Raw genomic sequence first — 11,518 nt, 5'->3', positions numbered from 1 at the left:
GGTAAAGCTGATAAAAGGTGGATGATAAAAAAGTAAAAAAAAATGTTTTACTGAAATTAACTCAGACTTTACATGGGAGCCCCACTTTCCAAAGTGTGGAGGGGTTTCAAACATTCAGCAGAACATTTTCCCTTCCCAAAAGCTGTCTCCTGCAGAATTTGTTTCGATTTGGTCGAACACAACCCGAACTATGGTGAATCTTATGTTACTGCGGGGACAGACGATGCGTAACGTAATTTTTTTGACATTACAGATTAATGGCAAACTGCTGCACTCTTGTCAAAACGTATTTGTTTTTGGCCGAGGCGTAAACAGTTTGGCATTACAAATTAATTTTACACTAGTTGTTACGCTTCGTGTGGCCTCCCAGTTACGTATGTGTGGAAGCTCCCCATCTCCGGAGGTGTGGGAGGGTCGAACTGTCCTGTATTCCCTGTCTGGTGTCACAAAACTACGCTGTGCAAAATCTCACACGGATTGGTTCAGTAGTTTCGGAGAAAAACGGACGACGGTCAAACAATTTTTGAAGAAATCCGAAATTTGACTAAGGAAGCAGGAGCGACTGGTAGGTAGCATCAATTACTTGCGTGCAACATTTAATTCAGAAAACTTGTACACGATGTTGCGTGCAATATTGTATGCCGCCAGCGTCGTCGATCTCAGTGACGGATCGATACCTAAACGGAGGCGAGGCAAGGATGCTAAACGGGACATTTCTGTTCGAACAACATACCCAAATAAGAAGACAACAGGTGAACAACAGATTCATATTTTTTAAACATGTTCTTTTTATTCTCTCTCTCTCTCTCCCTTCGATTCTCTCTTTATATTCCTTGCTTCATCGTAGTCGCTTTCCTTGCTGTTTTCATTACGGTTCTTACTTGTCGCAGAGTACCGATAATGCTAGAAGCGGAATATGCTCTTTCCTTCGATCTCTGTTCTAAGTTTGCCAGCCAGAAATGTGTTTCCAGCGCATTTGCTACAGCCTATATGTACATTATTATATTATAATATAGTATGCGTGTATATATGGTATATATCAATAAATTACTCTTATGTCCTCTCATTTGCTTACAATCGTAACGTACTCTACACATACCTATTTATTACACACTAATTGCCAGAGTTACTGTAGCTGTGTGGTTTTTGTTAAAACGCATTTTGTAGTTTTCTTCATCTCTTCGCGCCCTACACTAAATCCTTTAAAAGTATCAACCGGCAGCTGCTTTGCTCTTGCTTTTTGTAAATCAATTATCCGTTATCAGACGGTTGTTTCGCTAAATTATTTGCGGATGGTTTGCTGTTAGCCATTCTCCCATTTTCCCGTTTTGTTTGTCTGATTTGAGAAATTTCACCATAATCTCGTTTGTTTTGTTTTTATAATGCGAAACAACTCGCGTTCGTTTTACGACACAATTTTACATCGTTTCCAGCGTATGGCGGCAGGTGGCTTGCGCCTTCGTACTTTCTTCAGTGTTTTGTTTGATTTCTTGGCCCAAATGACGCAAGTAAAACGAACTCCTCGTGTGTGTGTGTGTGGGAATGAAAAAAAACTACCTCTTAGCCACTTCTTCTTTCTGCTTCTGCCGTCGTTCAGTCACCAACGAAAAACAAAGGAAACCATGCGCAACTACTATTCACTAATGATTATTGTTCAAACAATTCCCAGTGTCGATCAACAACGTTTTTCGGTCAAAAACTAAACGCAATGCAATCCTCCTAGACTTGCGCGAGAAAGTACTTCATTTTGTACGCTTCAAATGGTAGAAAGGTCATTGCCGCGGACTAGAATCGGTTTGATCGCAATGCAGAAAAAGATTCTTCTCTCCCTCGTTCTCTTTCCTTCTCTCTCCCTCTCCTTAGTTTCGTCCCTCTCTCTCTCTCTCTCTCCCGATGTTGGGCAAACGTAGTATTGCAGGATTAAGATCGAACTCTTCTCCCTAGTCTCGCTTCCACCAAGTCGTTCGTTCCACGATTGATCTTCATCTTTACTAATACTAGCCTAGCTTGAGGATTTACGTTTTTGTTGTTCATTGTACAAAACATAAAATCACAAGAAATACAAAGCCCGAAACCAAAAATGCTGGCGATAAGAGTTTAGGTGGGTAGGGGCTCGAGAGATACTGACAAAATATGTTGGACAAACGCATCCAATTCTGCTGCGGTTTCGGTAAAAGTTCGGTCCACCGGCCTACTTCGTGAGTGACTGCTCTCTATGGCACAATCATTACACCAATACTGCTTGCTTAGTTGCCCGTTATGTTCTCCAGTTCAATTAATTTAATGCAAATCTATGTTATAATGCCCTGGTGGTGGTGTGCAAAACAAAACTGCTGAAAATTACTTTTGATACGTTACTTAGCCCCACTCTAATAAGGAACGACATTCCGTTTCCGCAACACGCACAGCCATCTTAGATGCACAACCTTCCAACAAACACCGTCCGGCTCCAGCATGTGTGGCGGCTTTTAATACTAACTCCCGACCATGATGTGCGTCGTGAAGGAGTCCATCTCGTTGTCGCCGCACACGACCTTGCTCGGTTCCAGCATGGGTCCCTTGAGCCCCAGCATATCGACGTCGTTCGAGTTGAACGATGCGATCTTGTAGCAACTCGGGAACATATCGTACAGTTCGTGCGTAGTTCCGAGGTCCATATCAAGATATGCAAACTCCCAGCAGCTCGAACCGGTACTGCCGGCGGTTCCAGCACTTTGCCCGCCACCGACCGCGGAAAGGCTCCCATTCACAGCGGAGGATGGCCCCAGTTGAATGGTGCCGTTCTGCCGAAAGTGATGCAACTGATTGTGGTGGTGCTGAAGGCTACCGTAGTGCTGCAGGGCTGAGGCGCAGGACGAAAGCAACGGTGAAGTCGCCGAACTGCTGCTGGTAAGCGTGATTAACGTACTGGTCACGGAGTGGTTGCTGCTATTGCTACTGTCATGGGTGTTGCTGCTGGAAGAGATCGTCTGGTCGGGGCTGTCCTTGCCATTGACAACCGTCGTCGCCGACGGTGCTGCCGGTACACTAGGATCTGCAATGATGGCGTCCCCTGCTTCTGTTGTGCCGTTGTCAGAGTCCCCCGTCACGGCAACCACGACCGTTTCTCCTTCACTGCTGCTGCTCGTTGTACTGTTGCCATTGGTGACGTTTCCGTCAGTCGTAGCACCTATCACCTCCATGTCTTCATCAACATCACGTAGGCTGCAGAGCGTATCCGTCCCCGACTGTGTCCCTTCAGCGACACTACAGGTACTTTCCCCATGAGCGGATGTCACAGGGCAAGCTGCATCCACCTCCATCGGGATGGGTGACGTTACGTTGGACGTGCTAGAGGCGGAGTTATCACAGTTTTCCAGGACCGCCACCGGGCCGGCGATGGGAGTCACATCGTCCTCGCCGGCGCCCGTGGGCGAAGTAACGAACAGATCGCTACCGTTCAGGGGATCGAGGGCCGACTGCGAGGATAGGCTCAGCACCGAGCCCCAGTTAATGGGGCGCGTGCAGTCATCGTCGCCAAAGCCAGAGTCAGCATCGGAATGCTGCAAATGCCCTTGATGATGGTGGTGCACTGGCTGTGGTTCCTGTTGTTGCATTGGAACCGCGTGCTGTTGCTGCCGCTGCGTATCGTGCTGATGTAGCGGATGTGAATTATGTTGTTGCTGGTAGTCATCTGCTGCCGTGCTGTTGGCGCTCGTCGTGTTGACCACCGTGACGCCGCTATTGCTCGTGGTGTTGCTCGGCGGTGTGTTGCAGGTATTGGAGGCACTGTTCAGTACGGCCGCTGGCATCGCACAGCCCACCGGGAACGGAGTTGCACGGCCTGACTGGGGATCTTTCAGCAAATGGGGGGCCGAATGATGTGGCGGTGCCACCGGGTGGAGCGGATGATGGTGGTGCAGATGATGATGCTGCTGGGACTGCGGGTGCGGATTGTGATGGTGGTGCAGGGGATGGTGCGGGTGCATCTGATGTTGTTGTTGCTGTTGTTGCTGCTGGTCGTACGGCGAGAGCTGCATGGTTATAGTTGAAGGCTCCGAACTATACACCACTGGCCCCTGGGGGGCCGTACCACCGTTCGCGGTGCGAGCTTGGCTCGGTGGTGCAGCGATACGATGATTCGCAAAGTAGTCTGACGTGCCTGACGTCGAGGATGCCGATTGATTCGTGGTGGGCGCCGTGACTGCTGCGGCCGCTGCAGAAGGTGGTGCAAGTGGCGGAAGTTGATGATGCATTTGTTGTTGCGCCTGCTGCTGCTGCTGGTGTTGGTGTTGCTGCATGTGGTAATGGTTCTGTTGGTGGTGTTGGTGCTGCATATGTTGCTGATGGTGCTGTTGATGATTTAATTCCTTGTTTTCGTTGTCGATCTCACGTTCGATCGATTTCAGGGTATTGCAGATCAACACCGAGCGATACAGCGACTGGTCGGATGCCTGTCTGAAGCGGGCAAGCTTAAACATGGACAGATTCATCATTTTAAGACGACGTTCCTTGTAGCACTGCTTGTTGGTGCACGACATGTTGCGTCCATCGCAGCACCGCTTCATGTGATGCCTTGGTGCCGGTCCCATAACGATCGAACCACCTCCGAACGGTACCGGATGTGGCTGCGGTTGCTGCTGCTGCTGCTGCTGCGGTAGTGGCAAGGGCGGTGCTCCCGCGCCTAACGGATTTAGCGATCCCGCAGAGGGACTGGCGCTGCTATAACTGGCGGAGCCCAACTCGAAGTAGCTTTTGCCATTCTCCGCGCACCGAATGGTCTGCTGCGAGCTCGGTGCTTCGTAGGGCGGCGAGTAGTAACCGTGGTGGGACCATCCATAACCTCGATTGGCGTACTGCTGAGCTCCATTGTTGGTGGCAGCGGAGCGCGCACAGTTCTGGTACGACTCCGGAAAGTAGCCCGGCTTTGGATACGCCGGTGTAATGTACCCGGGACCACCAGCCCCGGTAGTCGGCCCACGGTTTGGTGTGCACTGATAACGCATCGATGAGTAACCGGGCAGAATCGTTTCGTCGTCGTCAAAGTCATCCTCGAAATCATCGTCATCATCGTCCAGATCGTCCGCCACTAGCAACGTTGTCGCCAGCGTGGATCTTGTACTGTCCGTACCGCCGCCTCCCCACGTTTCGCCGGGCACTGCGACCGCCTGTAGCTTACTGATGCTATCCACGATCGGCTCCTCACAGTTCCAGGCGGTCTCGCCCGGCACGGCCACTGCCTCCAGCTTCGCGATGGTATTCTCTTCCGACATCGGTGTTGTCAGCAAAATCGGTGCCGTCGGGTTGAGGATCGTCGGGGCAGCGACTACTTCGAAAGGCGAAATCGTGCCAGCGCTGCTGACAAAACTGTTGGAGCTACTTGGAGTAGGACTGCTGGTCGTCGTCGTTATTGTGGCATTTATTATCCTATTGCTTTTATTGCCACCACTACTGCTGGTGGTGCTGCTGCCGCTGTTACCCAGAATATTGCTCTTGCCCAACTGCCCGGCCTGAACCTGCCCGGTGGGCAATTTTGAGCCTTGGGTGTCCTGGGATGCATCATCCTGTGCATCCTCACTTTCATAACGAGGACTTTTGCACGCCTTTATACCATCGTTCGCTTCTTCCGCCGTCGCCGCTTCGTCTTGAGCTGGCGTCTCTTGCTGAGCCAGTTGCCGTGGCTGATGATCGTACACGACGTCCAATAGGTCGGACGAGTCGCTCCCAACGCTGCTGACGGTAGTGCTTGTGGAGGAGGACATTTCTTCAAATTTACGTTTGTTGCCACAAAGCGTCGCGGGGCTGAAGCTGGTGGTCATGGTGGTGCCGTTGGGCGAAGTTGACGCCACTGTTGTCGAGGTATCTTCACCCATTTTCAGTGTTGAATGCTGCAAATATGAGAGCAAAGAAAAGAGGGTTAGCCAGTTAGCTTGGCGCGATACAGTTTCGAAGCGATTTCCGATTCAAAGTGTACCCAGGACGATCAGAAGGATTCAAGTGACAACCGTGGCGCAATGGGAAACATAATGCAATATCAATGAATGAATTCTACACACTTTGCCGGTGACAATTGAAAGCAGCACAGAACCAAAGTCGAAGCCATAAATGCCCATAAAAAGCATATGGTTTGTTGTTTACAGTAAGCAATATCTCGTCGAATCGCGTTGCCGCTCTTTCCAGGGAGACCGTTTACTACCTCCATTAATTGCCCCTATTCTTACATTTTTACAACCTCTCGTTGAGATTTTCTTTTCGTTTTTCCACTAAACAATTAACACCCCCAGAGGAAATTCGATTTTTGCGATCTTTGCACTTGTGTGTCAAAGTAATCGGCAAGCTCAAACATTGCTGCTCGCTTCCTTGAACAACTTATAATTCTTTGAGGAAGAATTTTGAAGAACAAAGGATGTGATTTGAGGAACACTGGAAGATTCTGGGGAACACTGGAACATGGGGACACACTTTGAGAATTCCAATTGTTCATTTATTGCAGAAATTCCTGCCTTTGCGGATAGTACCAATTCAAGGAAGATTAATATTCGCCGCCTCTCTCGAACATTTCTCGTTCGTGAAAAGGCATCCAATCATCCAGTATATTGGCAACCCTTGGCACGGGTTGTGTCAGACAACGCTTTCTCACTCCTTTTCGCTGAATTCTAGCGCACTTGAAGATTCAAAAGAGATCTTCAGAACGCATCGATGTATGTGCGAACTTTTGGATTCGTTCTCACCCGATTGGGAGTGCAGAATTGTTATGACCCATGCGTCCATGCGTGGCACAACATACGCGCCATACCAAGTGCCAAGCTCCAACATATGCAGCGGGCACCATCGGTCAGGTGAGGCTTGTTTTGACGTTTTGACAGGCTTGTTCCCTTGCTCACGGGGACGGGAGCTTCCGGTGTTCCGTGTCAGAAAAAAGGGAAAATAAAACCGGCTTAATAGGCTTCCGTAAGAGTGAGGTCAAGAGAAGGAGGTCGCAAGGACGGTGCTGCGAAATTCTTTCTTCAAGCTCTTGGGGCTGAAGCCCTTTTCGTTCAGCGCACAGAGAAAGAGAGAAAGAGAGAACGAGTGGCGCATAAAGTGGAAAACTCATAAAATGTTTAGTGCGGAAAACTGGCCAATCTTTCCTTGGTGGTGGAAACATAAAACCGAAATGCAGAAAATGCTTTTGTGACGCTTTACAGTGCCCCCTCTGTCTCGCTCTCTTCCGGAAGTTCGGTTCGATCACAAAAGCTTTCTCTATTGCCGCCTCTGCCGGTCCTCGTCGGTCCCATCTTCCTCACTTTCCGGATATGATCCCAAGGATCTTCCGCCGCCTTTCGGGGATCGTTGGCAAATCGGAGCCTGCAAAAGAAGCTCGCTGAGCGCCTGGACCACGCAAAGGCCCACGGATGAAAATGGACAAGCAAATGAGCGAGAACGTGAAGGAGACCAGAAGTAAACCTTCCGTGAAGCTTCCTCGAGTGAAGCTGTTCCTTCCTTGGAACATCCAAATCTACAGTTTCCGACTCGCCATGCCATGCCCATCGCTCCTGATCTCCATCGCAAGATGCTCTTCTCCACACGCTGTCGTGGGCCCTGGGACGAATGTATCACATCCGCTTTTCCTCCGTCCCAGAAGCGGCTTTCCCGCAAAGAGATTATTCAACTGGGAAGGGAAAACAGTTAACGGTATTTCCTTTTCTTGTGTTTCCCATCGCTTCTCTCTCATTCTCTCTCTTCGTCTCTCCTTGGCGGGAGAGCTTTGTTCAATGTTTTGGGCTGCTCTCAGGAGTTGGATGGCCGGCGGATGGTTCATTACACCGGAGCCCCCGTTCGCGCGGCCCAAGGAGTGAGAACATCGAGAAGCGAAGGCAAAGGAAAACGGAGAAACAAGCGAAGGAAAGCACACGAACCGGGGCCGGAGCGAAAGAGTAGCAAAACGGCAACGAGAGAGAAAGAGAAGGAGAGAGACTGCCTACTGCGTTCGAATGGAAGTCGAGTTTTTTTCTTACTCGTTTCTTGTCTCTTCATCTCTTCTCTCTCTCTCGCGCGCGCGGGCACATTCGCTTCTCTTCCCACTACTACTTGGCCGTGGCGTCTCTACACGCTCGAGATGAAAAGGGTTGTTGATTCCGCGCGTCAAGCTTTTCGCTGCGGGACGGACAGGATCTAGGCTACTTCTCAAGAGATCCTAGAGCGTGGGCAACCGTTTGTTGTTGGTTGAGATTCAAAAGCGTGAGAGAGAGAGAGAAGCGAAGCAGGTTGCTGGTTGGAAAATACTAAAAGCTCGCAGCGCAGCTCACGGTTTTGTTCGCTTCGGTTGGCAAGGCGGCGGGTTTTGATAAAGACGAAGTCAGCCAGTGGCGATCCGCGATCCGCGGGAAAAGCGCCGAGAAAAATCGTGTTCCTAGCTCCGGCTCTAAGCTCTCGGCGTTTTCCTGGGACTTCTGTTTCGCCTTTTTCCATCCGTCATCATCCAATGTCACCGGTGGTCAGCATCTTCATGCACAACAATTGGCGGGATTATGGATGGCTCTTTCCGTGGTCACTTGGGGACCAAAAATCGGCTAAACGTTGAACTGACTCTGTGTGTCACACGTCATCGGAAGCTCCTCCGGAAACACACCACCAGCGAGAGAGAGCAAAAGCCAGGATCCTGGCCCGTTCCATTCCACTCGGAATCTGCTCAGGATGGCCAAATTTTGTTTGCACCACACACCACACGGACACGATATCAAACCTGGGCTCGGTTCTCGATCACAGTACCGGATGATGGTGGCACAGAAACAGTGCAGGACACTCGTGAACGGGCATCGCGCGCATTTTGTCAACAAATCGCTTCTTCTATAGCTAAGGCGTCTGGGAATGTGCGGACACACTTACAGTATGGGCACCATCGAGGGGATGTTCTATAATACACATCGAGAGATCGGTGGCATCCGCCAGTGGTTGGATGGATCGCGCGGGAAACGGTGTCAGGAGCACAACATGCACACAACACTGAACCCTCTTGTCTCGACACCGAAAAACACCGATTCACAACAACGGGCGCTCGCTGAAGATCATTGTGCTATCCGAACCGTTGGCGCCAACAACGCTCCTCCAAAACACTGCTCCACTAGTTTCCACACCGAACACGGACACGACTCCTCACAGCGCACACAGATCTCGTGCTGACGAGCGAACGCACGCACGCACACGGCTTGTTGGGTCGCCAGCGAAGTACTGAAACGCCGCCGTCCGATGGAACCTCCAGGAAGCAGCGCACCACCGAACCGAGTCCGAACCGAACCGAGTCCGAGCCGAACGCGAGCAAGACGCAAGCAGCGCGGCCCGCGAATGAGCGACAAGGAACGGACAAACAGCCGCAACCTTCGCAACGAGCTGCGAGAGAGTGAGAGAGCGCGAGAAGGGTCTCTGTACCGTGTGCGAGGCAGGACTTTCCCGACGAAGCACCAGCGGAAAACGGAGTCCCGAAGAAAAAAAACCCAAAACTGAACCATTTGCCTGGCTCTAATCGGCTTTCTGAGAAGCCTTGGAATGCATCGAAGAGAGAGACAGAGAGAGAGAGAGAGAGGCAATTGACAGACCGAGCCCGGAGCAGCCCTTCGATCGGACGCGCGGGAACCAAAAAGAACCCCGAAGATCAACGCAACGGGGGAAAAGGATGCGTCGAGAGGCAACCCTCACCCGCGCGCCTTAATGGGACGTTGTGTCCGTGCGATCCTTCGGATCGGTCAGGTACTCGGTATCCCCAGCATATCCTCGACCATCACGAGGCACGAGATCGTCCTGCGCAGTTCGGGAGCGATCTCCTCATCGGCACAATGTGTGCATTGCCGAGATCGACCTGTCTCGAAACGCGTCACTTGCGTCACTTGTCACGGCACGCAATGCAATCGCACTCTCTCTCTCTCTCTCGCTTGGTTGTTGCTGCCGCCAGGACCTCTGCCGCGTTATGTCACCTCTTCCAGAGCGATGCCCGGACATGATGATGCTGCCCGAACACGCTAAATCTAAACCAAAACAAACTGTACAGCTCGAAACCCTCTCACGACTGATGACAGGTGGGCCTCACCGTCGCTCGGGTCACTCTCTCACGTGTCATCTAGTGACCAAAGCTTTCGCTGACAGCATTATTCGCCTTCCGGTTTACTGGAAGCACCGAACCGGCGAGCTTCGCGGACTTTGGCCAACAAGGACTCCTTTATTTGTTGAAAACCTTCCGCCACGCACACGGCAACAACAACGAGTTCCAAGGGTTTTCTGCCCCACCACCCCTTTATTTGACAGTCGACAACGCCGGCCCCAAAAAACGCACGTAGCCCAAAGGATGAGCCCAGAAGGTCTCCCCTTTGCCGGCTTAGGACCAAACAGAGAGCCTAAACCTCACAGGAAAAAATGGTGGGGATGGCGAATTGCTCCTCAGGACAGGATGGCAGGATGGCAGGAGGCCGGCCGAGGTGGTTCGATGTTTTATATTCCGGTTAGGTGCTTCATGCCTTCGTTTTGGATGATTCCACCCTCCTTGACAGGTTATCCTCCCGCCGGAACGCCCCGCGCCTCATGTCCTCGGGTTCCGGTGCTCCCCGGGCCTGCCGATATGAGCAGATTTCGCTCCCTGGCCTGGCCAGAGGTTGGGATGCCGCGCACCTCTCACGCCTTCTTACGGATTTGAAATCTACTTCTCTGACAGGGGTGGTCTCTGCAACCTGCTTCTCTGTTGGTGTGCAGGCAGCATCATGAGCGGCGACCCATTGTCGAAGCGGACCGCTTCTATTGCCACAGAGAGAGAGAGAGAGAAAGAGCACACACACGCAACACGGACGGCAAAACATTCCATTCCGAGTGCGGCTTCCAAAAGGGCGCTTCCCAAAGAGCGCGCGAAGGGAGTTGGCAGTTGGACCCACCGACGACGAGGTATAAACCAGCGCGACGGTTGCTGCGACGCCTGCTCTGCTCTTCGGTCGGTGTAGAAAATAACCCCGAAATAACGAGAAGGAAAAAAAACGTCGAGGCAGCGATGCCCTCACGAGCGCCCCGTCTCGCTCACGCCACCGTCGGCCGTCCCGCTCGCACTCGACGCGTCGCTCCGACGGAAGAGATATGACAGCGCAGCGAGCGAGCAGGAGGCCCCGGGTACGGGGTTAGTGAGAGGGACAGCACACGGAATGGTCGGCAACAAAAAAACAGCCACACACCGCACCGCACCCACCGCACCCACCGCACCCGTACCAAGGACCGGATAGGGCTGCCAGGCCCGGACGGCAGCAGCTTTCGAAAAACTTCCAGCGAAGCCGGGCCATGGGTTTCAGCGCACCCGAGCGGCTCGGCTGGTCACCCTCCGGCCCGCTGCGAACACCACACCTCTGGGTGGGCGGGAACGGGACGGGACGACGGGGCAGAGGAGGGCGGCAAACACGCGAGTGTCAGCTGTGGTGCTGCAGGGACCGACGCGAGGGAAGATAGCCGAGACACGGCCGCCAAGCCACAAAAAGAGCAGGAGGACGGAACGGTGGAACGACGACACGATTTAGGTGGCGGTGGTGGTGGC

General features: G+C 52.1%; 1 protein-coding gene across 1 annotated transcript; it reads right to left on the bottom strand.

Moving 5' to 3' along the window:
• Nucleotides 1-803: 803 nt before the first annotated feature.
• On the bottom strand, nucleotides 804-8,886 carry LOC131208531 (uncharacterized). The gene is made up of 4 exons (XM_058201314.1): nucleotides 8,848-8,886; nucleotides 5,482-5,867; nucleotides 3,768-5,451; nucleotides 804-3,542 (listed from the first exon to the last, which is right to left on the bottom strand). Exons 1-4 carry the CDS (start codon nucleotides 8,884-8,886, stop codon nucleotides 2,475-2,477), a joined length of 3,177 nt encoding a protein of 1,058 aa, XP_058057297.1. The 3' UTR covers nucleotides 804-2,474.
• Nucleotides 8,887-11,518: the final 2,632 nt, after the last annotated feature.

The sequence above is a fragment of the Anopheles bellator genome, chromosome 2 (assembly GCF_943735745.2).
Source record: "Anopheles bellator chromosome 2, idAnoBellAS_SP24_06.2, whole genome shotgun sequence".
Taxonomy (NCBI): domain Eukaryota; kingdom Metazoa; phylum Arthropoda; class Insecta; order Diptera; family Culicidae; genus Anopheles; species Anopheles bellator.
The sequence above is the reverse complement of the archived record's forward strand: the minus strand, read 5'-3'. Positions and strand labels throughout refer to the sequence as shown.